This window comes from Misgurnus anguillicaudatus, chromosome 11 (assembly GCF_027580225.2).
Source record: "Misgurnus anguillicaudatus chromosome 11, ASM2758022v2, whole genome shotgun sequence".
NCBI classification, from domain to species: domain Eukaryota; kingdom Metazoa; phylum Chordata; class Actinopteri; order Cypriniformes; family Cobitidae; genus Misgurnus; species Misgurnus anguillicaudatus.
The window spans coordinates 36886959-36914826 of NC_073347.2; the positions used below are offsets into that span (position 1 = coordinate 36886959).

Sequence of the window (27868 nt, forward strand, 5' to 3'; positions counted from 1 at the left end):
TCCGAAGCCGCCCAATCCTTTAACTCCTCAGAGGATGACATCATTTCCAAGTTGTCACCGGACCCAAAGGAAACCATGCCGCTAGCACTCGGCAGGGGGCGTAGGTCCTCATGGGCGAAGGTGACAGGATGACGGCGGGGAGACAGAGCACGCGGGGGATGAGCCGGCGTGGACTCGGTCTCAGAGCGTCTTCCAGCTTCACGGCTCCGCTGCTGTTTAGGCGGGAGAGCACGGGAAGCCTTCCGTTTAAAGATCTCGAGGCGGGAGCGCAGCACCGCGATGGGAAGGAGCTCGCAGTGGGCGCAGCCCGCCTCGGTGAGTACGGCCTCGGCGTGGGCAGGACCCAGACAGATGACGCACTCCTTGTGGAAATCCTCCACAGGCAAAGGGGCTCGGCAGGAGCCGCAATGCCGAAGCGACATTATCTCAACGCGCTTCTGCTCTTTTAGATAACTCTTTTAGGCTCACCGGAAAGCGGCAGGGGAACACGCTGGTGTGTTGTAGTCCGCTGCAGTGCTTGGATCGACGGCGAGTAAGGGCTTCTTCTTCGGAGCAGCGAGAAGGTTCGCGCTGAAGGAGAAAAGTAATGAGCTCTTGACGTATTTCACCGGCTTATATAGGGACGTGTGCCACCCCGCGCGCGGGCTCAAACGTCATTGGTCAGTATTATTTACAGACGTTAAACAATAGGCTTCAATCACGGAGTAAACAGGAGTTTCCCCCATAGCGTCATCAACAGACGCAATGCGAAGTGAACCGTATTGAAAGGGAACTGTTTTTCACTAGAAAATACAATTTGTGCAAATGAAGGGTTTTGTGAATGTTAAAATTTCTTCTTAAAATGGTGTTCCCTTAGCTCAGTTGCATTTTTTGTGCAAAATTTTTGATTCCAGGGAACATGCATTATAAAAATGTATACCTGTGTTTTGGATAAATGGGTCTGCCAAATGCATAAATGTAAATGCATAGAGCCAGACAAAGACAGATTTTGTAACCTTTATTTTTAAGAGTGCACATTAGATACATGCAATGTACAAAAATCATACCCGTTAAACAGCCTTTATTTTAAGAACTCTTATTTTAAGAAGCTCTATATGTAAAAATGTTGTATCGCAGAATTTTTCGTCCAGCTGGAGCCGGTGTTTTGGGAACCTGAAGCCTGAAGGTAAAAAGACCTTGGTAGATAAAATCTCAGAGCTGCAATACTTAACTCATGTTGTTTCAAAGCAGTCTCGTATTTCTCAATAGAAATCAGATGTGAGAGTTTTGAAGTAGCTCTATATCTCTTTTCTTACACACACTTTTCACCTGCAGCTCATTGTCGTCTTTCTTCCAAAATGTGTTACTGTATTATAAGAGAGAAGCTAAGTGGACACATCGAGTATAAACAATACTTAATAAAGCAGCACGTGCTTCATTGATTTTATTTGCGCCCAATAGCTTCATTATGGATTGCTTATAAGATGACGTGCAGTCTTTTTTTTGCAACGCTACTTTACCTTCATGACTCGCCCTTTGCAGCAGTTTATGTAAGGACATCTGCGCTTTCATACTGAACTCATCAAGGAAGAGAGATTATGCGGCACACTTAGGTGTGCAGATGTATGTGTGCAAGATGGACACAGAAAGTCAAATATACTCCACAACCTTTTACTCTACATTCTAAAAAACAAACGGTGCTATATAGCACCAAAACAGTTGCTTTGGATCGTAACGATAGAAGAACCATTTTTAGTGCCATATAGCACCGGTGAAGAACCAGTGAAGCACCAGTGAAGCACCTGTGTAGAACCATATAGTGCTATGTAGAACCATATGTGGTGCTATATGGCCCCTATATGGTTCTACACTGGTGCTTCACTGGTGCTTCACTGGTTCTTCACCGGTGCTATATGGCACTAAAATGGTTCTTCTATCGTTACGATCCAAAGCAATTGTTTTGGTGCTATATAGCACCGTTTGTTTTTTTAGAGTGTACATACAGTAGCCTACTTTGTGGGTCATGCATCTTTTCCATATGGATCAATTGCAATTCGTCACAGTACCTTCAAATGTGCATCTGAATCGATATCGAAGATGCTGTATCCATGCACGTGTCATCAGGAGATCATGACAATGTATCACCTTATGTATATTTTGAACACTGCAGAAGGCACTGAGCTATAAACTTTACTAAAACATAACCTTATAATCTTTTGCTACTACTGTGAACAACAAATTATTATGGACAACAACAAGGATTTTTCACTGTCTTCTTCATTTTTAGTGTATTGACCTCATCCCCTCCAGTTAATCCAACTATTGCACTTGTGTCACATGCTGGCCTTCATTGGACCATATCTATACACTACTACATCAATTTAAGTCAGCTTTTGGGGTTACGTGTGTATGCAGATATATCTCTTGAGATGATGCCATACATTTTTCTATGAATAATTGTCTTGTGTGCATCTGAAAAAATTGATTATTAATTGAATAAATTTAAACAAACTATCTAATGTTCTCTCATTTGTAAGTTGCTTTGGATAAAAGCGTCTGCTAAATGATTCAATACAGTACAAATGTAAGTGGAAAGCCCCCACGGTTGCAGAAACAATTCTGGGAGGTTTTGATTAATTTATTTTCCTGCTAAAGTCAAAAATAAACGATAAAACCTCTCGTCTAATGCAGAGTGAAAGGGTTTATCCTTTCAAATAATGTTCAATCCAGCAATGCTCGTAGCGACAAGCAGTAGAATTGAATTAGGAAGATGTGGCTTGGGGCTGTGCTACAGCTGTGGCGGTTTGATATGGGGTTTAAGGTGAAAGTAAAGCTGGCTGGACCTAAAAGACCAGTCAAGACACATTCACTATTAAATACGAGGCTCAGAGCAACGTCTCCAAAACCGATTTCTGGCTTTCCTCCCACAAAACTAGAAAAATTAATGTGACATTACAAAATAGTTGGGATAAGAGAACTAGGACTGTTTGAAAGCTATAAGATGTTTTTATCAAGAGGACAATGAGAATCTGTTTTTTCATTCAATGTTTGAGAATAAAGTACATCAATGAATATCTACTTGCCATATTGGTTCTATTCCTGCAAATCACATACTGTATAAATGTCTGCCAAATGTGTAAAGTATGTGTATAATTGTCACATTTATTTAGTAGGGATGCTCCGGTCGATTAGTTGTCGGTCAATCATCGCATTAATTGAAAATTGAAAAAATGTAAGCCAATGCTTACCATCATTTATCAATATATTAAGTTTTAAAGGACTCTAAAAGATCCCAAACGAGGCATAAGAGTCTTATTTAGCAAAACAATAGTAATTTTTGACAAGAAAAATAAAATATGCACTTTTAAACCACAACTTCTCGTCTATCTCTGGTCCTGTGATGCGACAGCACGACCTCACGTAATTGCGTAATGCCGTGGAAAGGTCACGTGTTACATATATTAAACACACATTTTCGGGCCATTTTAAACAATAAACTGACACAAAGGCATTATCATTCGTATCATTTGTATTTGTACGGACCTCTCTCTCCACACTTGTAAACACTGGGGCGTAGTTTTGCATACGTCCTCCGTGACCTCTTGACGTGATGACGTATTACGCGAAGTCGCGCTGGCGCATCACAAGACCGGAGATAGACGAGATGTTTTGGTTTAAAAGTGCATATTTTTTTAATTTTCTTGTCAAAAATGACAATTGTTTCGCTAAATAAGACCCTTATGCCTAGTTTGAGTCCTTTGAAACTGCCATTTTGAACTGCATTGAAACTGTTAAGTTTTGGGGTCCATTAAAGTGGAAAAGTCCTGGAATGTTTTCTTCAAAAAACATAATTTTTATCTCGACTGAACAAAGAAAGACAAAAACATTTTGGATGATATGTTCGTGAGTAAATTATCTGGATTTTTTAAAGAAAATTGACTAATCCTGCAGTCATCAAAGAGCGTACATACATACGCTTGAAGAATCCGTATTGAGCATTGGTATCGGCCGATCATGAAGACAACAAATCTGTACTTCGTATCGGCTGCAAAAATCCCGATCGGATCATCTTTATTTTTTAGTCCATAGCTCGATTTAAGCCAAACAAATTGACTGTCGCCAACAATAACACAACTGCATAAAAGGAGGTTTATTCAGTAGGGGCTGTATCTTGAGGGTACTAGACAACAGTTGCAACAAGTCTAAGATCAAAGAAAGCTAAATTTACTTTTGGCTTTCATTTTGAGGAGGACATGCTTGCCAGGTCTCCCCGGGGTAAGCGGCGGGGCCAATGTTTTTGATATCCCTCGCTCCAGATTGGTTTCAAAGTGCTGAAAGAAGATAGATATGGTCCCATAAAGACCAACATGTGACACAAGGGCAATGGTAGGATTAACTGGAGGGGATGAGGTCAATGTCTATGCACAATGAACCAGTTTGTTTGGCATTTTGTATGTGCTGTGCTAAACATGTGTGATGTAGCAGCTGCAGAAAGTGTTTTCTTATGTTAAAGTTTGCAATGGTTTGCAATAACTGACTGATTTTTTTTTCTGAAAGAATGTGAAACTTTTTTGTTGTTGTATCATTTTCAGTTTTTAAATCTATTTTATTATGATTCAAATAGATTTTACAAACTTAAAGCATTATTGTATGGTATATCGTGTAAAACATCATTTTCTGATGTAAAGCTCAATGTAAGGAGATATTTGGAAATTCTGGATGCAAACATGTTGTAGACACAAGCTTTAGCATACATGTCAACCGGTCTTTCCCAGGATTCTCCTGTATTTTACAATTCTATCTCGCCATCATCCCATTTAAATGTCCTTTATTTCTCCCGTATTTTTAATCTTTCTATAAAACAATCCGACTGGTCCTATTTGATGTTTGCTACATTCACCTCTGGTAAAGCAGGCGGCAGCAGTTTATCTGTAACATATCACTTAAATGGCACCCCAATAAAACAAGAAGTTGCGGTCGAAGATGAAGAAAAGCTTCCCTAAGGGAATTCACTGCATTACTTGAACGGCAACACACTTTTATGTTACTTTTAATGATTTTTAACTGTACTTTTGTATTTCACAGAAAATAAAGAAAAGCATAGAGGTTTGAATCAAAGATAAGGAAAGTAAATCATGAGAGAATTTATATTTCGTGTGAGTTATTTCTTTTAAACATCAAACACATGCTTTAATATATTACTCCTGCGTCATAAGCTCTGTGTCCATGTAATGGTTTTGTTCTGTGTTTACTTGTGTTCTGTGTATTTTTGTATTTTGGACTTTTATTTTGATACCCTGCTCTGTTCTGACTTTTATTTTGATATTCATCATGCCATGTCACAGTTCACACTTCCTGTCTGTCTGTTAATAAGTCACATCCTGTTCACCTGCTCCTGGCTGATTATTGCTTAGCCCAACCACCCCGTTTCCTTGTAATCTGTTTCCTGTATTCTGTTATTTGTATTCTGCCTGTTTATCTGCCTGTGTATCTGCCTGTGTTTGACCCGTGCCTGTATATTTGGATTTTGATTGTGACTCTGCCTGCCTTGACCTAGTGCCTGTTTTGGATTACGTTTTTGGATCACCCTTACTGGATATGTTTGCTGGCCCTTTTTTGGGATTTTTCTAATAAAACCTTTTCGCAAATGGATTCACCCTCTCACTCGCTTTCTTCAAAGCACGCCCCGTTACAGTCCAGCACTGGTGAAATTGAAATCTTGCGAGTGTTAACCATTAGCAATGAGTCCCACAGCGGTATGTTTGCAGTTTGCTCTGTATTGATTCGACAATATACATCCCGTCAAATAGAAAAAAAAGTGTATTCCCTGTGTAGTGTAAGATAATATCATAAAAATTCTAGACTTTTTAAGCACACATGCTAAACTGTTCACTTAAAATGTTTATATCTTCTGTATGTGAATGTTGATTCATACCAAAATGCTTTTTTGCATAGTTGTGTTTGACACATGAAAACGTCTCGGGTTACGTATGTAACTGTTGTTCCCTGAGAAGGGAACGAGACGCTGTGTCTCTTGTCATACTTCCTGCGTCCCTGTAACGCCGTCTTTGGCAATATTTCAGATAGCGATATATTTTCTGGCTTCGGCGTCACCCTGTCTTTGTCGTTAAGCCTCATCATTGGTTGAATTTGATATACACATTCAGACACACTTACCCCTGGAGGCGTCCCCAAAGTGTCACCGCAGTGACGCAGTGCGAGTTCCCTCGAAAGGGAACTGTAACAATGTATCTTAAAAGGTAACACGATGTAAACTTTCTCTCACTTGAAATGTGTCCCTACATTTAGTCCTTGAATTTGAGGGTATTGGACCTGGAAAGTCCTTAAAAGTTCTTTGAATTTGAAGTTAACTAAGGTGTAGGAACACTGAGTTAAAAGATATAGTGTGTGGCAAATTTCAGCACATTTTTATATTCCAAAAACAAAATAAACTAAAAAACATACTGTTACAGTGAAATAAAATAATTTATATATAATAAATTTTGGTCACACTGCCCACCCCTATCGTAAATATAACATAAGCTTTTATTTTTGCAGTTTTACTGCCAACTGCTTGAGTCGAGCGTAGACTTTTATGCGTTACTTTGCGCTTAATTCTGCGTGTGACATTTATTTTTCACATACGGAGACATGCACACATGAACAAACTGGCAAGAAAGCCGGTTAAGGTGTTTACTGTACATGCAAAGCGCATTTGGGGTAATGAGCAAAAAACTACCTGTGCGAAGTTTTTGCTTACGCCGTTTATGGGATTTTGCCCAAAAAGTAAAATTGATTTTATACGTTGACCCCACATGTTATCAGTTTATTTAGCACATGTGAACATGTAAACGCACTCATTGTTTGCGTTCTGAAGATGAGCTTCTCTCAAATCCAGTGATCAGATTTCTAGGTTTGCTAAGAGCACCTCTAGAATGAGTCAACCACATGAAGATGACTATGAATTTACATTTGTCTATCCACAAAGATCTGATCAGTTTAGAGAAGGGCAGATCGTTCAAATCCTTAAGGTCTTTACATCTCTTTCCTGTCCATCAATTTTACCTCACCGTTTGATTGCAGCTGATGGAATGTCTGAACGTCTCAGACACGAGACGGAATTGGAAATCAGTTTGCCTAATCAGTCATAAAGCTGAGCGCTGCCCAGGGAGAAGAAATGGAGCCAGAATGCATGCAAACAGGCATACGTTAAGAGAAAATGAAAGCTGGCATTGCCATGGGAACCACGGTGTGCGTTTGAATGAGAATCTATCACCACAACGGTAAAATAGATGAGCAGACGTTTTCCTCTTTCAGCCAAACCCCAAATTAACTCTGCTGATAAACGAAGGGCAACAAAGGCAGAGTAAAATCTTGCGTAGATCATTTTCGAGATAATAGCTCGCCATGCGCTGAATGCAATTCTATCATTCTCAACTTGTTTTTTATGTATGCCAAGATGTATTGTCCTTGTGGTGCAAAACATGTAATTTAAAAAAGTATATATATATATATATATATATATATATATATATATATATATATATATATATATACCGCAGGGTTGTGCAGCATTCAGGATTGAATTGAGAAATGTATTAATCCTGTTTTCCATTTGGAAAATTCATATTCGGCCTCCTTTGGGGCATTGACTGTTCAATGCAAATTCTACCTCATACATTAAAACAAATCAAAAAACTTCAATTCTGAACTTTGGCAAACTATGATGAACAAAATATAAGTTTGCATTTTACAGCAGCTATGAAAGCATTAATGATCATTTATTAGGTTACTAGGTAAAGAATACTATCCAACAGCTGTACGTACAACAAAAAAAGCAAACGCTAGCCTGTTGATTCATCCATCATCATTTTCCTAATGGATTTAGGCAGTCACCCATATTTCCACTGACAACGGTGTGAATTCATTACTCACACTGACATCCAAGCAACGCTTCCACCTTCCGTCAGAAATGCCATCATCAGCAACGCTTTTAGGTCTTAAATTGACCAAGCAGTTGCATGTTTCTTTGTAGAAGACTTTACAATAAAATGGTTTGAACATTTTTGTTGAATGAATTTAGACCAGTTGACCTCAAATGATGTCAGAATAAGAAATGCATTATAAAAATCTAGCCCATTTATTTTTGTTGTTGTTCTGTTTAATTCTGCATGTTGACAGTAAACATTTCTTGATCATTTCTGTATTCATGGCGAGTCTTGACTTTGAACATTTGGCTGGTGATAAACTTTACAAACCTGCCAATTAGCTAGTCAGTAGTGAACAGCTTTTCTTTGTTGCACCTGTGCGCACATCAATGCTAACTAGGACATAACAAATATCAATACCCATGAGTAAAGGAAGGGCAATGATCATTCGTGCAGTACAGTATGCACATCAGATCATTTTCAAAGAAATACAATTTCGTACTATAAAGGGGGGAAATAAATGAAGAGCTCAGATGCAAAACCCTCTAAGTGTGTCTGACATGTTTTCTTGTAAAGGGATTTTTTTATTAGACTCTTAATGGACTATTCTGCCAATAAACCGGTATTTCTGAAATGTCCTGAGACCGGGACTGTACTGTAGCGGATTTGAAACAAACTTGGTTATTAACCAATTTGGTTATTAACCAATTTGGTTAATGCAGACTTTCAATGTAAACTACTCGTGTAAATAATTAAATTTATTGCCCCATTATGGTTGTTTTTATTATTGTCAAAATAGGATTGTGTATTACTGTTATTTTTAGTTTTCATCCACCTGAAAAGGTCACGCTTTGACCCGCAAATTTGTATACCATGAAGACGTGTGACCAATAGGTGATCGATACGTCAGAGTTTACCATACTTGAACTTCGGAACGTGCCAAAATGCAAAACTTTTTGCTTCAGCTTATGTTATCAGTCATACTAGATATCACATTTACTCTGAGAGAACACAACACACATACTGTATCAATATATGATGAGCAAGAATAATATCAATATATTTAAACGTTTACATTTAGGCCATCGTGTACAGTTTTTAGATAATAAATTAAATACCATAGGTAAACATAATGCAGTTTGTTTTGTCAGACATATTTGAAGCTCACTTAGTGGACTATATTGACGGTGACATCTGTAGCCTACAATAAAATGTGTACATTGAATTAAAGGTTTGTTATTTATCCTTTCTTATCCTGATGGTGTTGAAACTGTCAGTGATGTTGAACGTAAGAGTGTGTAATGAGATGCTCCAACTATAACCTTATGTGCAATAGTGTTGCTAAGGAGTCAATCCTGCAATACAAAACATTGTACCATTAATGCTTAAGTCTTAGAAGAACATGTTATCTATAACTTGTGATAAGTGTAGGAATAGTTTAACAAATTGAGCTGGTAAAGTTTTAGCCACTGGGTTGACTCATAACCCAACATTTTTTAGCATGTGGTGGTCTTACAGTAAGTTAGGCGGTCTTTATACACTTCTCTAGGAAGACAAAGTGTTGTTGAGTGTTACTAGATTGGTGGCAGTTTTACTTATACAAAATCTCTTTGAATTTGATCTCTTTGCAATTATTTGATTTCCTTGAGCTGTTTGTCACAGTGATTAAAAAATATATATGTGTGTGCAATGTCTGCTTCAACCGGTAAATTCAATTTTATTTATTTAGCATTTTTCCAAAGCAGCTTTACATTAATAAAAGCAGAAGAAAACACAGAAAAATCAGAGGACAACAAAACTAGCACAGTACAGCGTCTAAGATTACCGTAGTAAGTGGAGTAATAATGTAACCATATAGAAGATTGATCAAAGTTAAGCAAATGTCAGCTGACTCCCTAGGGGTTAAAAACAACTCATATGAGGGAAAAAAAAGAATTTATGTCCTATGGAGAAAAAATCTTTAAGAGAAAGACCCAGACATAGCTGATTCTATAGAGGATATATTACATACTATATTATTAAAGTTTATGGGAATTAAAACATTAAAAAAGATGTGCATTTCAAACTCTGTTTTTCAGCAGATTAAAACACTGCTTTATGCTTTAGGCATGTTTGTTACACAATGCTTTCCTTTTTACAATCCAAAATGTAATCAGCTGTCACCTTAAATAACTTCCAGATTCCATGGACGTGAAAATGTCCGGTTCTGTGCCTTTGTCAGTTCGTTCTCAGTTTTGATGCGGTTTGATCATAGATGTATAACTGCTGCTAAAGTACATGAGGTAAAAAGCTGTCCAGCATTTCAAGAGTTTTAAACCATATCCTTAAACAGCTGATGGCTTCACTATTTTGACAAATGGCAATAAAAACAGCGCGTATTGCTATACAGTATATGTGCCTGTCTGAATTAGCACTGTGTATAGTAGTGTCTGTTTCAATAGTTTGTGTGTTATCTCGCGACCGGACCCGTAAATTACACCTAATGTCATACAGTAGGATGCGACACTTACTGATAAGATGTAACCGTTGAATGCACTGTAAGTCACTTTGGATAATAGTGCTTGCCAAATGCATAAATATAAATGCAATGTAAAAAATAATCAGATAACAGCTAAATCAGTCCTTTAAAAAAACAAAAATGTTTTTGTTTATATTAGCCATTCAGTATCAAATGCAAGAGTAACAAGTAAAAACATTCTTACCATTGGTGTGTAATCATCATATCTTAATCTTTGTAATAATAGTTGTATGATTCATAATTAATAATACCTTTAAAATATAAGTCTCACTTACAACTTTTATCTGTAGTAAAAAAACAACAAAAAATTGAATTAAGTGAATTCATTGATTAAGAAAATGTTAATCAATAGTCAGACCAGCCAAGTCTTTTTAAATGAGCATTTGATTAATCAAGTCGCTATGCAAGACGGAAAGATTAATGTTACCCAGAAAGAGCAGGAGAGATATTGAGGTTCTGTTTTAAGGCGACTTGATTTTGATCATCCGCCAACAGCCGCTCTCGCACTGAAATATTCACAGAGTCGGATCTCCCTAGTCTCGTTAAAGTTTGAGGTACATTTTTCCATTAAAGTTGTGCATGGGCCTGCAATTCACTGATAAGAGGGCGACCTGACGTGATACATATCTGAGGAGCATTTCAGGTCGGAGGATCAATAAGCTCCGATGCTGTGGCCGTCACGCCATTACTGAGGGTTTTTACAATGAGACCCATTGACAAATCAGGTCTGTGTGACCCTGTGAGTGGCAGAGCAGGTTAAAGGGGACAGACACGCGCTAATCTAACATCAAAACGCAAAATTTCTCTGTGAAACAATCTACTATAAACCTACCCAAATCAATATTATAGTTTGTGATACACTCAACATCAACTTCAGTTTAATATTTGTGACTGAACATTTGCGAGCAAAAGAAGAGGTTAGATTGGTTTTGTGCTAGCATAATATTTAGGACTCAATAAAACGTTGGCTGTCCTTGCAGTGAGTGTACAATTGGTAAATTAGACTGATTAAGTGCATACAAACACCAAGACCCTGAATATATTTTGGCAATTAACGCAAATAGAAAATGTAAAAATAGAAGGATAAATTCTTTGTGATTTGTTGTTTGATGAAAAAATACAACCCTCTTAGAAGATAAATAAAAAAGTTGAAGTCGATGGTGTAGTGGTCAGTGCTCCGACATACTGTACTGTATGGTTTCGGACACCCGAACTCGATTCCCAGCCCGAGTTTTTTTGCCGATCTAATACCCCTCTTTCTCCACCCTGTACATTCCTGTCTTCTCCGATACACTGACTATCAAGTAAAGGCAAAATAGCCCACACTGTAAAAAAACATAAAAAAAACAGTCAAATGACTGACAGCAGCCAGTCCAAAAACAATAATTTTACTGCTTTTTTTCTTTTAAATTTCTGCAACCTAATACCGTTTATTATCATCAAACACCTTCAATAATGTGACCAATAAAAAATTCACTGCAAGCATTTTAGTACAGTGAACTCATTGTTGTTCAAGAAACCAATTTGAAATGATTCAAGCTTTGTGACGTGGTGCATTATCCTGCTGGAAGTAGCCATCAGAGGATGAGTACATGGTGGTCATAAAGGGATGGACATGGTCAGAAACAATGCTCAGGTAGGCCATGGCATTTAAACGATACCCAATTGGCTCTAAAGGGGCCTAAAGTGTGCCAAGAAAACATCCCCCACACCATTACACCACCACCACCAGCCTGCACAGTGATAACAAGGCATGATGGATTCATGTTCTCATTCTGTTTATGTCAAATTCTGACTCTACCATCTGAAATCGAGACTCATCATACCAGGCAACGTTTTTCCAGTCTTCAACTGTCCAATTTTGGTGAGCTCGTGCAAATTGTAGCCTCTTTTCCTATTAGTAGTGGAGATGAGTGGTACCCGGTGGGGTCTTCTGCTGTTGTAGTCCATCCGCCTCAAGGTTGTGCGTGTTGTGGCTTCACAAATGCTTTGCTGCATACCTCGGTTGTAACGAGTGGTTATTTCAGTCAAAGTTGCTCTTCTATCAGCTTGAATCAGTCGGTCCATTCTCCTCTGACCTCTAGCATCAACAAGACATTTTTGCCCACAGGACTGACACATACTGGATGTTTTTCCCCTTTCACACAATTCTTTGTAAACCCTAGAAATGGTTGTGCTTGACAATCCCAGTAACTGAGCAGATTGTGAAATACTCATATTTTGTTATGACATACAGTAATATACTTAAAATAAATGTTTGTAATTTTATAGAGTTTTAAGATATCTCGTCAATTAAGAGAAAACGCTTCCCCGCCAATGACGAGATTTTCCGTCTTTCCGCAATACCGCTATTCCCTTCCACAACTTTTTAAACCTGGAAGTATTGCCCTATGGCAAGCGGCTGCATGTCCGTGTCTGTTTTAAAGATCGCTCTGAATGGAATCTCTATGAAAAGACCGTCACAAAAATGGAATTATCTCTGCATTTTGCTCAAAATGTGGTGTTTTTGCAGAAACCTACCCATATTCAAAAGCTGATTACAAAAGAACTGCTGAAGGTAGGATGAAACGTTTTTTTTTTTGTTTGAAAGCAGAGCGTCTGTTCTTTCATTTGATATAGTATATGTTATACTATATATTTAAAGAAGAAAATTTTCTGGAAGGCATTAAACTTTGGTGGAAATTATGAAAAATGCTGGCGCTGGCCTGCACCTTTTTAAAAAAACTTTATTTATAATTTGAAATAATGGTAAACCACTGTAACAAATTTCCCCAGTTCACCCTTACATCTAATCTGATTGCAAAAGTAATCATATTTTGGATTGCTGTCCTGGGGGAGAGCTTCTGGATCCGGATTGAAGCCCGAACTCCGAATCCGGGGTATGGCCTGGACCCGAAGAACTCCTCCATCCCTAAAGTGGGATAAAAACAGATTAGAGTGGGGAGTTGGGGTGGTGGAGGGATTTCGGAAAACAATCTCAGGACTGATGTAGATAGGATGCATGCATATGTAGTGTTTAGGCTGATTAGATAAAAGAGTTCCACCTGTGCCGAATTAGTTAATTACATGATCGTGCTTCTCCCGAACCTTGTTAATAAAACATAATTTAGAGTAATTGGTTGTAAAAATATATTTTTAAACAGTGCAAATTACATTAAAAAGAAGATAAATAGAAATAGCAATAATACATGATTGTTTTCATGATGTTTAGTTTAATCCTCTGATGTTGGTGGTAAGAATTGTTTGTGTGTAAGCACCTGTTACATTTTCATTGACTATTTTTTTTAAAGAGTTTTTATGTTAGGCTTTGAATTCTATCCATAATTATTGAGATATACGTCAGCCAGTGCACATGAATGATTCACATAGTATTATTCATTCAATATAACCACTCTTCAGACTTTTCTCCAATACATTAATGCATTCATTCATTCTAGTTATTCTTTTTAATTATCTGAAGCACAAAGTAAGCTACATGATTTGATCTGATATAATACTGCCAAAAGTTGTATTTTTATCCCATAGAGAAAAGCAGTGGGTTGAAATGTTCTGGTTGGTCGGCCTACACTCTTCTATGAAATATGATCAAATGCAATCTTCAGCATAGAAAGAAACTTTTGACAAGTTTTGAAGATGTACTCAAAGCAGAAACACATTCATATATCGGGGCTAGCGGACAGGAATATTGTTCATTCTGAATGGCAACACGTTTCAGAGGTGAGTTTCTGCATGATGATGTATGAAGAGACCGAGAAGGCATTGACCGATGAAATAACACAATGAGAATGTCACGCTGGTTGCTGCTGTTTTGCTGTTTTACTCTGAAAAGGAGACACATGAACAATAAAAAAGGTGAAATAGATCGGATGGTTGTAAAGTTTCTGTGAAACGTGTGCCTGTAATTGTAGATGCTGTTTCTAGTAAAGAGAGACGTGAATAATGATACAGCAAATATAAAAAATAAAGATGACCATCTTGGAATAAATGCTTCAATAAAGAGCCTTTAACATCTAAAGAACCTTTTTGTTTGATAAAAAATCATTTTAAATTATAAAATGTATGAAAGAAAATGTGTCTTTAAAGAACATTTAACTGAACGGTTCTTTGAGGAACCACAAATGGTTGATGTATTGCATCGCTGTAAAGAACCTATTTTTAGGGGGAAGAACCAGTGGTGTAGCCTGACGTTGCCATACTCAATTCTAGTCAGAATTTGAGTCTGATACCGCTCCATTGAGCTATAATTATGAGGCCTGTCTCAACCGAAAAATGCCTCTGCACTCAATTGGATAGACCTACGACCAATCAGAGCAACCGAGTGTGTAGCGTATGTTGAAATTACGTCTTTGCAGCCTGACCGAACTGCTAGTTATTTCGCTACAATGACACTAACATTGTGATTATACCGAGTTAGCGAATGTACATCAACACCTATTATGTTTACAACATTTTGTTTATATCACAACATGAAGTATTTACTAAGTCATAGAGTAAGACTATCTCTTACCATTTGTACGTTAGGTGAACTTCATCCACGACGATAGCCATTACGTTTGCTTGAAAATATTGGAGCCTAGCATGTCCCTCCACTTATTCAGCAACCACGATTCCGGGCTTCCGAAAAGAAGCTGTCAACGACCGCTAATTATATCCATCTCGTCGTGCACGCTGAGTTGCATCGCCGTGATAACGTTAGCCATTTCAGTTGCGACCAACTTTTGCCGAATAGGACATCAACAAATGCCCTGCTCGCGTTTCTCTGTTCCTCTTTTAAATTCAATGCTCTGTCGATATCTTTTAGTACAGACTCAATGTCAGAATCCACACATCTGAACTCTACAGCGCAGCCATTCAACACACGCGCTCTTTGGTGACGTGGTTCATTACGTTACTGTTGATTATCTGTCCATCATCGTATAAAGCCCGCCCTGACAATTTGATTGGTTCGACCAGCATTTGTCCTAAAATAGTAGCTCCTCAACGCAGAAACCCCAGACCCATCTTCCCGTTTACAAAATCTTGTGGGCAGGGCTAAGATGGGCTGGCACCCAGGCTACCAGTGGTGATTAAGTTTCTGGAAAATTCTGGATAATTGTGTTTTTTTAAGTAAAGTGTGGTGGTACTACATGTTCATTTACTTAAAACGTTCATACTTTCTGAAGCGTTTAATTTCAATGTGTTGACAGGACTAATATGTGAATTATTTACAATGTAAAGGCGCTCTAAGCGAATCTGTGTGACGTCACTTTTTGTTGATATTTGAACTGTTTTTTAAACAAACGGGAGGAGCGTAGCTAACTCCTCCCCCTCCCTTCCGTGCTTTCATGAATGGGCCCAACCCCACCCCCAAATCCTTCTTGTCGTTTATTGGCAGGAACACTTTGTTATGTTTCGTGTTGGTAGGTTTGTGTCACCGGGTGACTATGATAGGGCGGAACCAAAAGTGGCGAAGAAAGGTTCCGCCTGAAGATGGCTTCTGCCCGGGCCCGATTTTTAACTGCACCATTTTACTTCCTGGTCTCCCTAGCGACACAGATGATGGACAAACGAGCAACAAGTGTGACAAATCAAGCTGAGCACTCATGATTGGAGGATGGAACAGACGACGCACATAAAAAGGCCCAAAGAAGCCCAAAGAGGAGAAGTTGTTTTGGGCACGAGTTGCTGCACTGCCTAGGGCAGACCCGATCACACGCTCCGAAGGGCGCCGTTGATCCACGGAAGCGCTTATAGCGCATGGAAAGAGTGCGGCAGCCAAGAAAGGCGAAAAGGACGGAGCGGTGGATTTTAAAGGAGCACTGCACCGGAGTGTGCTTGTTATGTACTTTGTGTGCGCTGTGTTGCTGCTTTGCAGACGCTTTGTGCTGGCCTGATCGTTCCCTTGGGGAAGTAAAGAAAGGAAGGACAACTAGCGAAGGAATATTAGGAGAGTTTTACTCGTGAGTGAGCAGATACAGAGCCAACAGGATCACAGATACAGGAAACTAGTGACAACAAAGAGTGAGTAACAGCCATCGTGTTTACCGTGAAATATTCCGAAGAGGAGTTGCTTGGTGTGTGTCTTTCTTGTGTTTGAGGTCCCTGGCCCCCCCGGTAGAGGGAAGCGTGGGCGAGCCGCTTGTTGACCGGAAACACGGAAGAGATACTTGGTAAGAAGCGCCGTTTATTAATAAGAGCAGTGGCCCTGTGGGAAAAGGAAGCGCAGGTGAGCCAGAGGAGTGAGAAACAACACACCGGGCCTGCGGATAGCCTACAACTCACGCTCATTGTTGGCCCAGCTATCGCCCAACTAACCTCTCGAGGGAGTCGAAGCCAGGTGGCGAGGGCGACTTAAAACCACGTGAAGTTTGTATAAGAGTGCTGTGGGTGAGTTTTACTGATTGATGGTGTTCACGCTATGCCTGCTGTGTGTGTGCTGTGCTATTAACGTACAAACTGCCTAGCCTCGAACGAGTCGCGAGACGACGACATCTGTTGTGGCCTGGGTCCTAAGGAGAGCGAGAAAATTAAGCTGTGTGTGTACTGACCTTTCCAACAAAAGTTCGTGGTGAGCGGAGCCCCGACGAAAGTTCGCCCCAACTCGTGACCCCGGCCGTGGAAGTAGGAGGGGGAGTTCGGGAAGCGTTCGGCTCCGTGCCACTGGACCCACCAGTCCCTACGACGCCCGGACAGCTGGAGTGGATGGGCGAAGGAATACGGTGCACCAACGCTGTAGCGAAAATCCACTGTCTGCAAGTAAACGAAGATCCCCAGTGCTGTGAGTAACGCATCCTGTGAAGTGAAATGGATCTGTGCTTATAGCAATTACTTACCTGTGTCCCAGCGAAGGCTCTGTGTGTGTGGACGAAGATCCCCAATGCTGTGAGTAACGCATCCTGTGAAGTGAAATTAATCTGTGCTTATAGCAAATATTTACCTGTGTTCCAGCGAAGGCTCTGTGTGTGAGAACGAAGATCCCCAGTGCTGTGAGTAACGCATCCTGTGAAGTGAAATGGATCTGTGCTTATAGCAATTACTTACCTGTGTCCCAGCGAAGGCTCTGTGTGTGTGGACGAAGATCCCCAATGCTGTGAGTAACGCATCCTGTGAAGTGAAATGGATCTGTGCTTATAGCAATTACTTACCTGTGTCCCAGCGAAGGCTCTGTGTGTGTGGACGAAGATCCCCAATGCTGTGAGTAACGCATCCTGTGAAGTGAAATCAATCGGTGCTTATAGCAAATATTTACCTGTGTTCCAGTGAAGGCTCTGTGTGTGAGAACGAAGATCCCCAGTGCTTGTCCCAAGTGGCCCTGGAGGCGAGAAGAAGACCTATTAGTTTTAAATTGCCCTTTCCCCTTTCCCCCTTTCCCTTTTACTTTTTTTTATATTTAATAAAGTTTATTTTAAACGTAGTCTACTCGTCTGTCTGGTCATTGGGGTGGTCTTGGGAACCTCCTCGAGGTGGAAGAGTTGAAAGGGGCGTGACCTTTAGTTTATTCGGGTCCGCCCCCGGCCGTGACATTTGGCCACTGTGTTGTTATTGCCGTTTGTGGAGCCCGGGCTGTCTACAGAGATCGCGTTTTTTTACAGTTTGATCAGCGGACAGGAAGCAAGTAGATAGTGAGGAGATTTTTGCTGTATGTAACAAAAAATGTTTTATGGTCTAAAACGCGTGAATTCGCTTAGAGCGCCTTTAACAGCTCTACAGATGTACAGATTTGTACATGATTCCTATTCATAATTATTAATATCACAGGCATTGGTGTTTATTAATCAAATTAATGACATGTTTTCAGTTTTTTCTGACATAATTAAGTTTACTTATTCACCTGAAATGTTAATTCAAAGAAATACACAATATTAAACAAGATTACACTTTAAAACCTTAAAGGGTCAGTTTGCCGGACAGCTCTTATCCTAGTCCCAGACTAAAATGCATGTTTGAGCTGCCTTCATTTGCACTGACATATCTTAACACACATCTGTGCCATTGTTTTGTCTTAAAATGCACACAAGTAAAGTGTGTTTGTAAAAACTACTTAAATCTCTTAATATAACTAAGGCCTAGTCCTGGATTAATCTAAACCCTGTCTGGGAAACCGCCCCAAAATGAATAACATTTCTGTAATCATTTAAACATTTAGTAATATTTTGTTCATTTCTCACACACAAAACAGAACATAAATTCACAAAAGATGTTTGTTTTATTTATTTATAATTCTTTTAAATTCATAAGATTGTGATGATCAGATGCAAATTCAACCCTTCATCCAGTGATCTTGATCTCAGTATTCGTCAGTGGCCGCAAACGTCAAATTTCGCCTTCGGTATGAAATTGAATTCAAATACGACAAGAATCTTTAGGACACATTGCTTTACAACACTGATATCATACGCTCATTGGCTCTTGCGTGATATGTCACAGATTTCATTATTATTATTATTATTATTATTATTTAAAAAAAAATTTAAAAAATGTATTTAAAAATATTTTTTATAAAAATGGATAAGCTATAAAATGGTTAAAGGCTAATTATACAGCAATCTTTATGTTATGAAAGATTTGTAATTTTTTAAAACATCTACATTGTACTCTTCAGCATTTATCAACAGTGAGACCAGGCTGGAAAAAAATGAACAGTAATTTATTATCTGATGAAACATTCACAATATATATTTCTCACGTAAGGCCACAAGATAAAATGAAATTTGATTGAAGCAAAATGAAAATGCAAACAAGACAAAAGACTCACAAATTTGGCTGGAATTTATCATGCAAGCTTGTTTAAAAAATAACTACACTATTCAAATGACTAAACTTAAAAAATTAGACATTGAGAAATTTGCTAGGACCACGATGAAATTAGCTTTTCATTATCTCAACCTTAATGCTGTGCATAGGGTTGAATTATCAAACAAACTTTGTAACACCCGAGACAAATGCAAACCTATGGAAGAAATGTGTCAATTATTGAAGTGCTAAACAATACCGTGTCTATATGACTTGCTCGGGTGGTCACATTTCTGAGAACTGAGAAGGGTCTTTCTGCAGCAGTTGCACTCTTAATCATCAGCACTTTCACTTACAACTATCAGAAAAACCCTGAAAAGTTTGTCCGCACTGCCAAAGGCACCAAGACATTGCCTGAATTTGTTACATTTACTTATGATAGCAAAGAAACATGTTTTTTTACAAAAATATTTTTCCTTGTGTTCATTGCATAGGGTTCTCATGGGTTATGAAATATCTGGAATATCATGGAATTTTAAAAGCTCTACTCCAGTCATTGATTTCATGGAGTTTTAGTTTCCATTTATCAAAATGTAATTGTTCTATACCATATTTTTTCATTGCTTTGTTTCATACACTTTGTGTATGTTACAATGCCGCATGGATGACATTTTTTTGTAGGCCAACCTGGAAGTTTGCAGGATTCACACTCTTAAAAATAGAGGCGCTATTAAGGTGTTCACAGACAGACAGGTAGAGTAGGTAAATTCAGTAATTTACTTCATGAGCAGTCTGTGGCCTAGTAGTTTTTTAGTTTGTATGGTTAATGTCAGCATGATAAAGTTTGGCCCTTATAGGTGGACACTTTTTTTAAGAGTGCTTGTTCCCTTGCCAAAAAGCACAGTCATTTTCCCATAAACTTTTGGGTCACAAAAAAACAAACTTTGTATAACTGAAGTTTATGATGCTTAAATGTTTTGTTCAAGGTCATCTTTATGGATGAACACAAATTAAAGACTAAATGCGTTTAATAGAAATGAAAAGCTAACCTTAGGCTACAAGCGACCTACACCAGCTGGCCCTCTACATCAATGTCATCACCATCAAGCTTTTGACAGCTCTTTCAAACTTCCAAAGTTTCTGACAAACTCTGTTGTCCCATGTAGCAGCTTGTTAGCAACTGCCCCTTTGAAGACACTTTAAAGTTTTAAAAAGTCACAAGTGGGAGTTAAAATACATAATACAGGTCATGACTGCAAGTGACATGACTGCCAGGCTTGTGTCTGAGAATGCAAGTCTTATAGTGCAAGAGCTGCAGCTTCTGTAGACCCTCTTGGTAGCATTTGGCAATTTGTGGGTCTCTGTTGCTTCTGCATTTGATGACAGTGGGTCTGATTGTTAATTATGGGACAGTAAATACTAGAGTTTGATTTCTACATTATGGTAACTTTTTTCCAATATGACATTGTTTGAAATACACATTCTCATTCTTGCAATTTAGGTACACTGTATGTGTGTGTGTGTGTGCAATAGGAAATGGAAACTTCTAGTTGTTAATTTGATAACCTGTTAAACCACACAGTTTCCTGTGAGAGAATCCACATGCTCAAGTAAAACACACTTAAAGTTACATCCTAATAAATCCCACATGGGTTAATTTAAGCCTCTTTGATTTAAGTTCTTAAATAATGCTGCTAAATATTCTGCTGTATTGGGATTAGATCTAAGTATATGCCTTATTTGTCATCATTTCATTTTGTATAAAATACATTTAAAATTCACAGTAAAGACCGATACATCAACGCTGTTCAGTCACAAACTACAGTGGAAGTTTGTGATGTGGTCCTGACTCTCCCCAAGCAGGGCAGGTAGTTTCTAGGGGCTGTGCGGAAGTCTCTTCGGAGAAAGATGTAAAAGATGGGATCCAGCAAGCTGTTAAGACTGAGAAAGCCTCTCCCCACTTGATAGGGCAGAAACACGGCTTTCTCCCACACACAAGCGCTGCTGTGCATCAACAGTCCGAGGTACTTCACACAGCCGATGAAATGATAGGGCCCCAGTACCGTGACAAATACGACCACCAGAAGGGTGAGCAGACCCCTGATGCTCCTCTTCTCCTCGGATAAAAGCGAATTGATTGCCATCAGCGAGCGAATGGTCTGTCTGTGAATACCAACAATGAAGCTCAGGGGTATGATGAAGGACACAAGCAGGGTAATCAGTCTGTAGATGATAAAACCGCTCTCTGATGGATACTTTTCAGTACAAAGAGTGCTATTGTCCCATTTGGGAAAGAGCTTGAAAGCAGCAACTTGCGGCACCACGATTAGAATCCAAACAGAGAGTGTTATAAAGCAAGCGAACCTTAAGTTACGCAGGTGCTTGAAGCTAAGCGGTCTGGCTATTGCTATGTGATGCTCCAGAGCGATGATGCACATGAAGAAGATGCCTGCATATATACTGTTGTAAAACAAAAGACCCATAAACCGACAGGTCTGGGGTCCGAAGCGCCAGTAGTGGCCGTTGGCATAGTAGTCCATCCATAAAGGCAAAGTTAAGAGCTGGCAAAGATCAGCTATCAGAAGGTTAATGACATAGACTGGTAAAACATTTTCTGATTTGATTAACCTATAAAGCCCAAATAGTGCCATCAGGTTCAGAGGTGCACCCATGATGAAAAAGATCCCATACATGAGAGGAAGGAAGATGCCATCTTGACTGAGGTCTATTCCACAACTGTTTCCCATAATTGGGGGGTCAGTCAGACTGCTGATGTTAAAGTTGCTCTTCATCCTTATCCTGTGACAGAGAGATAAATTTAGATTATTTAATGATGGAATATGTGTGCTAACTTTTTTAGAAAGGTTTTGAATCACATTATCAGTTTTGACAAATTAAGGAGGCTTAGGGATTAAAGTTTTCCATCAGATCATCAGATTTCTGTCAATTAGACATTCGTTTCAATTTTATTCAGGCAATGCACTAAAACATCTGGCTCTTAACCACACAATCACTTCTGATTGGTCAGAAATGTGCATGTGGTGGCAGAAGAAGAGGTATTAGCCTTGTTAAAAAAACAAAAAACAAACAAACAAGAGTTTAAGTATTAAGCTAGCATGTCAGTTATGGATGTGCTGCTGTTGGAGGCAGTTTAGGATGTCACTCATCAAAGTGCTTCTGCATGATCAATGAGAAGATGTACACAAAGCTGCCGTTCATTCTCTTATCTCTTTCAAATGGATGTTTAAAAGTTTCAACTGTCCACAGCTGAAGTGAGTTTTTAACAGTTTTTACTGAGATGACATGAAACACACAAAGAACTATTATAAACATTAACTAACGATAGTTTATGTCGTATATACAGTGGTGCTCATAAGTTTACACACCCTGGCAGAATTTATGATTTCTTGACCATTTTTCAGAGAATATGAATGATAACCCAATATCTTCTTTCACTCATGGTTAGTGTTTGGCTGAAATAGTTTATTATCAGATCAACTGTAATTAAGAAGTGGAAAATGAGGGGTTCTGTTGAAACCACAGCCACAACTGCCAGGAAAATTGCTCGGGATGCAAACCCCCCCCCCCACAAATAACTTCAGGTGAAATACAGCACTCTCTGAAAACATGTGGTTTCAAGATGAACATTAAGGAGGCACTTGAAGAAAGATGAGCTGCATGGTAGAGTCGCCAGAAAATAGGTATTACTACACAAATGCCACAAAGTATGTCGCTTACAATAAGCCGAACAGCACAAAGATAAGCATTTGGAGTGATGAGACCAAAATTGAACTTTTGGGCTACAACTATAAATGCTACATTTGGAGAGGAGTCAACAAGGCCTTTGATGAAAGGTACACTATTATTACTGTGAAACACGAAGGAGGATCGCTGATGTTTTGGGGATGTGTGAGCTACAAAGGAACAGGACATTTGGCAAAAATTGATAGCAACATGAATGAGAGGAAAATTTGCACTCATCAGACCAGAAGCTGCACATGGGACGTACTTGGACATTTCAACATTGTCATTGGCTAGAGCAGAATAAAGTCAAGGTTTTGGAGTCTCCTGACCTCAAGATCATTAAGCCTGCAAGACACCCCAAGAATGAACAGGATGAATGGGCAGCTTTACCATCTGAGAAAATAAAGAGCCTCATTCACAACCACTACAAAAGACTTCAATCTGTCATTGATGTTAAAGGGGGGCAATACATGATATTAGCAATTGGGGTATGTAAACTTTTGATCAGGGTTTTTTGGGTAGTTTATCTTCTTATTTTGATTTAAAAAGAGTAAACACAGTTCATTTGATAATAAATGGTTTCAGCCAAACACTAATCATGAGTGAAAGAAAAGTTATTGTGTTATCATTCACATTCTCTGTAAAATTGCCAAGAAATGATAAGTTCTGACAGGGTATGTAGACTTATGAGCACTGGGCATGGGCTGGTTACCGATTTCAGTGTATAGCGAGGTTTTAAAGAGTCAAGGTTTCAAAACCACTCAAATTTTCTGTGATATCGTATCCAAGGTATGAGCTGTGTTTACACAAAATTAATTAAATCATTTTAGTCATGTCATTATTTGATGATTACATTAAATTTCTATGAAGGAAGATTACAATTTAAAGGCTTTGTTTTTGCCTGGCATATGTTGTATGTAAATAAAATGTATTGTGTCCGGTTGAAAGTTGTTTGTAGATGCAGACATTTGAAATAGCACACTTTAGTGTTGCAGAGGCAATACCGTGAATGACCAATTTGTTTAAAGTTCATGCTGCATTTTTTACATTCAGTGTAATTGTACGTGTCCAAGGGTTAAGCATAGCTTTTTCCTGCCTGGTGCATCATCCACCACAATCGAGGTATGGCCGTATATAGGTGGCCGTGTATGGGACCATAAAGTGTGTGTATGTGCGTAGCTAAACAAGACCTGTGCTCACTCTGTCGCAGCAACTAATGAAGCTCTTCAAGTCTCTTGCAAATGAGACCAAACTGCTGGTTTCAGTGCTAAAAGCTGAAGTAAACCGCACTTCAGAGGTATTTGCACCATAAATGCACGTTTTATGTTTTGTTGCTAGTCCTATTAGTTTCCTTCATTCTGTTCAGTGTTAACTGGTTGAGTTTAAACAATGTGTTTTAAGTTCTTATCTGTCCATATAGTGCATTTGAAGTAGAAATAAAATCTTTCATAATGTAAATATGACAAAAGGGGTGAATAATATTAAAGAACAATATGTAATACAGTATAATACTACTAAAAAATGGACATACCTTATGAGTTTTACTGTAAGAGTTCAGCTTCACCAAATAACTGCAGATCTCATTGACACCCTGATGTGGCACACCTCATTTGTTGCAGGAACTGATGTATTCTTCTCTTATATAACGCAGAAAAAAATAGCTTACGTCATTGAGTTCAGCTAAAGATGCACAGTGGTACACCTTAAACACGAGGAAACGGATAGCGTTGTCTCAAAATAATATGATGATGTTGTTGCATTAGATAATAATAATAATAATAATAATAATAATAATAATAAATATGTAGCAAAAAATTATTCTCTCAAGGCTTTATTCCAACAACAGATTGATGTATTACAGTCATGTTATTAATTTATCCATCAAAACAACCTAAAGCTTTAGTGAGACTTAAACATAACAAAAAATTAAACAAGCAATAATTAATGTACAATATCAATTACCCTTTAAAATGCACCCAATGGACACACGTCAATTTTGGAAAAAAAAACAGGAATATATGGTAAAAACTGCAATGGAAACATTTTTTTCGCATGTACAGGTCACCTGATGTGCCTAAAAGTCACACGATCATTCTTTAAAGATGCATAATCATTTATTATTCTCCAGAAAACACCTCATACATTACATGGCCGCTCCCAAGACCACTATCAGAAATAATGGTCAAAAAATGGTTGCTAGCTGTCACTGGGGCAGTGCCCTTTGAAAAAGTCAAATTTAGGTATATCCTGTATGTTCATTAAGTACTAGACAGTATGTACAGTACATTTGAGGTAATAATATAATGCACTCTTTGGTACCAATATGTACGTCTGAGGTACTTATATGACCTCTTTTGTACAAGTGTGTACTTTTTTTGCAGTTTTTATCATTTTTGTTTTTGACAGTGTGTAAGCGGTGCTTGGACAACACACCTGCGTATCCTTCAAATAAAATAATGGCTAGTGCGGTGGCTGCGATATAAGCAAACCTAACACTGCCACCATGATTTTTGGAATGACTTAATGTTTTGTGAGAGGTAAAATGTGTTTTAGTCGCGTATCACCGGTTAATGGAAGCACCATCATTTCACAATATATTGCTAAAGTTTTGCTCAAATCTGTAATGGACATCAGGCTATAGGGGAATTTGTGACAGATGATGTTAGGATTGATGTGAGGGTTTCAACAGCGTTGGTAAAAGCTATATTGAAGACATCTGGTGTGGTACAATAAATGACATCTCCTCCTTTGGAGGCAGCTTGGCATGGACATAAAGAGTGAAAAATAGGTTAAAACCTGAAGCACGAGGGATGAAAGCTATTTTATGGGGTAAAGACATTCTCTGCTTTAAATGTTCATACTGTATTTTTGTTTTACTGATCATATTTGAAGAGAGAAATTCTCCACTGAAAAACTAGGGAGGAAGTGTCAATGGTAACCTGCCAACCTTTAAAAAACTTGCATGCATATTTTATACTCCCAGAAGCACAAAGTTTTTATCTTCCCTTGAAGGTTTGATCAGTCTCTGGTAGATGCAGGACTCTCGATATCACTCTTCAAACTGTGTAAAGTGGCAGTCCAGACTGATGGAAGTTGAGGCAGATTCATTTTTTTGTCAGAGTACATATTCCTAAAGCTTAATGCATTTCTTAGTTTTGTTGATGTGTTTCTTCATTTAGAAGTGTGTTAAAGGTCCCGTTCTCTATGTGATTTCGAAGCTTTGATTGTGTTTACATTGCGCAATATTTCATTGTCCTAACTGTTGGAGCTTAGCTGATGACTGACATATTCCTGTGGGCGGGGTTTAGTCAAAAACTCTTTTATTGACGTCATTCAACCAGGAAGTAGAGGGCTGTAGTACAAACCGACCATTCGCTGTATGCTTTGAAAGGAGACTTCTATTAAAGAAAATATCGCCTGGCGGTGAACTTTGAGCTTTATCATTTTGCAGGTATTATTTGTGCTCTAACAGCAACATTTCACACTAACTAAAGTTTGAAAAATGGGATCAGGAAGAACATGACCTTTAAATACACAAAAATAGACAAAAGTTGACATAATTGTTGGAAAACAAGCTATAACATCCTTATAGATAGTATTTTTAGTACTTTACAATGAGTGCCCAGATTTTGTGTTGCATGTAAATACCTTAACCAGTTTTCATGCAGTTTTGTTTATGTGCACATGTTTTCACGGGTAAAAGAAAGTAACGCATAAAAGTTTGCGCTCAACTCAAGCTTTTGGCCAAGAAACTGCGAAAATAAAGCTAATGTTATATTTACAGATTTTGCAGAAGTGAAAAGAGATACAACAGCTTAAGGCAGATTTCCCATTGGCTTTTTGAACGACTATATGTACTAAAGGCGGTGATGTCATCTGAACCTGACAAATCTCCAAATCCCATGGAGCACACAGTAGCTGCATTTCTGTTACCCTTTAAATTGCGCAAATTGAAATGGTGAATTAAAAATACGTCAAAAATAAACACGTCAATTTAGCAAAACTGCAATAGAAACAATTTATTTGCATGTTCAAGTAAGTCACATAATTATTATTTGAAGATGACACGGTATGAACTAAAACCTCACAGATGCACCTCAATATGTGTCTGCTACCAATTATAAGAGGCTTTCCTTGCCAATAATGTTTGGATAACACTCCTACATCTCTTTTGATTTTATATAATCTACTATTACCTTTAAAGATACATTTGTATGTTGCCGCTCCTAAGTATAATGTAGGGTTCACACCAAACGCGGTAGAGGCGGCAGTGATTTACATGTAAAGTCAATGCAAAGACGCGATTAGGCATCATGCGTCACGAATGCCGCGTTTCGCGTGAATTGAGCATTGCCCCAGAACTTCGGTGAATTTCCACCCCTTGTTAACCAATCAGGACCTTGCTGTAGTTGTGACGTGATTACCGGAAGCGAGCAAAGTCTCAGCGGAGTCACAGAAGCCCCTCCCATGACGCAAATTTTTGCGTCTCAAATGACTAGAATTTCACATGCAGCTTTTACGCGCGAATGAAGTGAGTTAACTCAAATGTTCAAGCGACCAACTGCGGGCGAATAGTGCCTTTTTGCTGTCTCTGTCCTGGCTGGTGTGAATGCACCATAAGGGTTTTCCTTGGCATTAATGTTTGGATAATACTCTTATGTCTTCTCATGTTTAAAATAATGCCTAGTGCGGTGAATGTAATATTAGTAAACCTACCAACATCAGATGTGACTACGTTTCAGTCACAAATCATTGGTTAATGTTATTTCGCAATAGTCTTTTGTTGACATTTAGAAAAAATAACTCTAAAGTTTAGCAAAAATCTGTAATGCAGCTAGTGAGAAGCAAGCATTGTTTTTTCTCTGCATGTTGGTTACTGGATAACATCATTGTCACTGACGTCAAAGGATCATCCAAGCCCATTTTCATACCAAACCAGGCCAAAACAAGTTGTTTGTTTGTTCATTCACCTCCAGATCAATGCGCA

General features: G+C 38.6%; 1 protein-coding gene across 1 annotated transcript; it reads right to left on the reverse strand.

Moving 5' to 3' along the window:
* Positions 1-20832: 20832 nt before the first annotated feature.
* LOC129415357 (G-protein coupled receptor 4) lies at positions 20833-24518 on the reverse strand. Its single transcript, XM_055169310.2, has 2 exons — positions 24413-24518; positions 20833-21936 (listed from the first exon to the last, which is right to left on the reverse strand). The coding sequence occupies exon 2, from the start codon at positions 21927-21929 to the stop codon at positions 20946-20948; it is 984 nt and encodes a 327-aa protein (XP_055025285.2). The 5' UTR covers positions 21930-21936; positions 24413-24518; the 3' UTR covers positions 20833-20945.
* Between the last annotated feature and the right edge of the window lie 3350 nt (positions 24519-27868).

Bases quoted from the DNA above. Each gene is read 5' to 3' on its own strand.
- LOC129415357 (XM_055169310.2), bottom strand. From the start codon at position 21,929: ATGAAGAGCAACTTTAACATCAGCAGTCTGACTGACCCCCCAATTATG.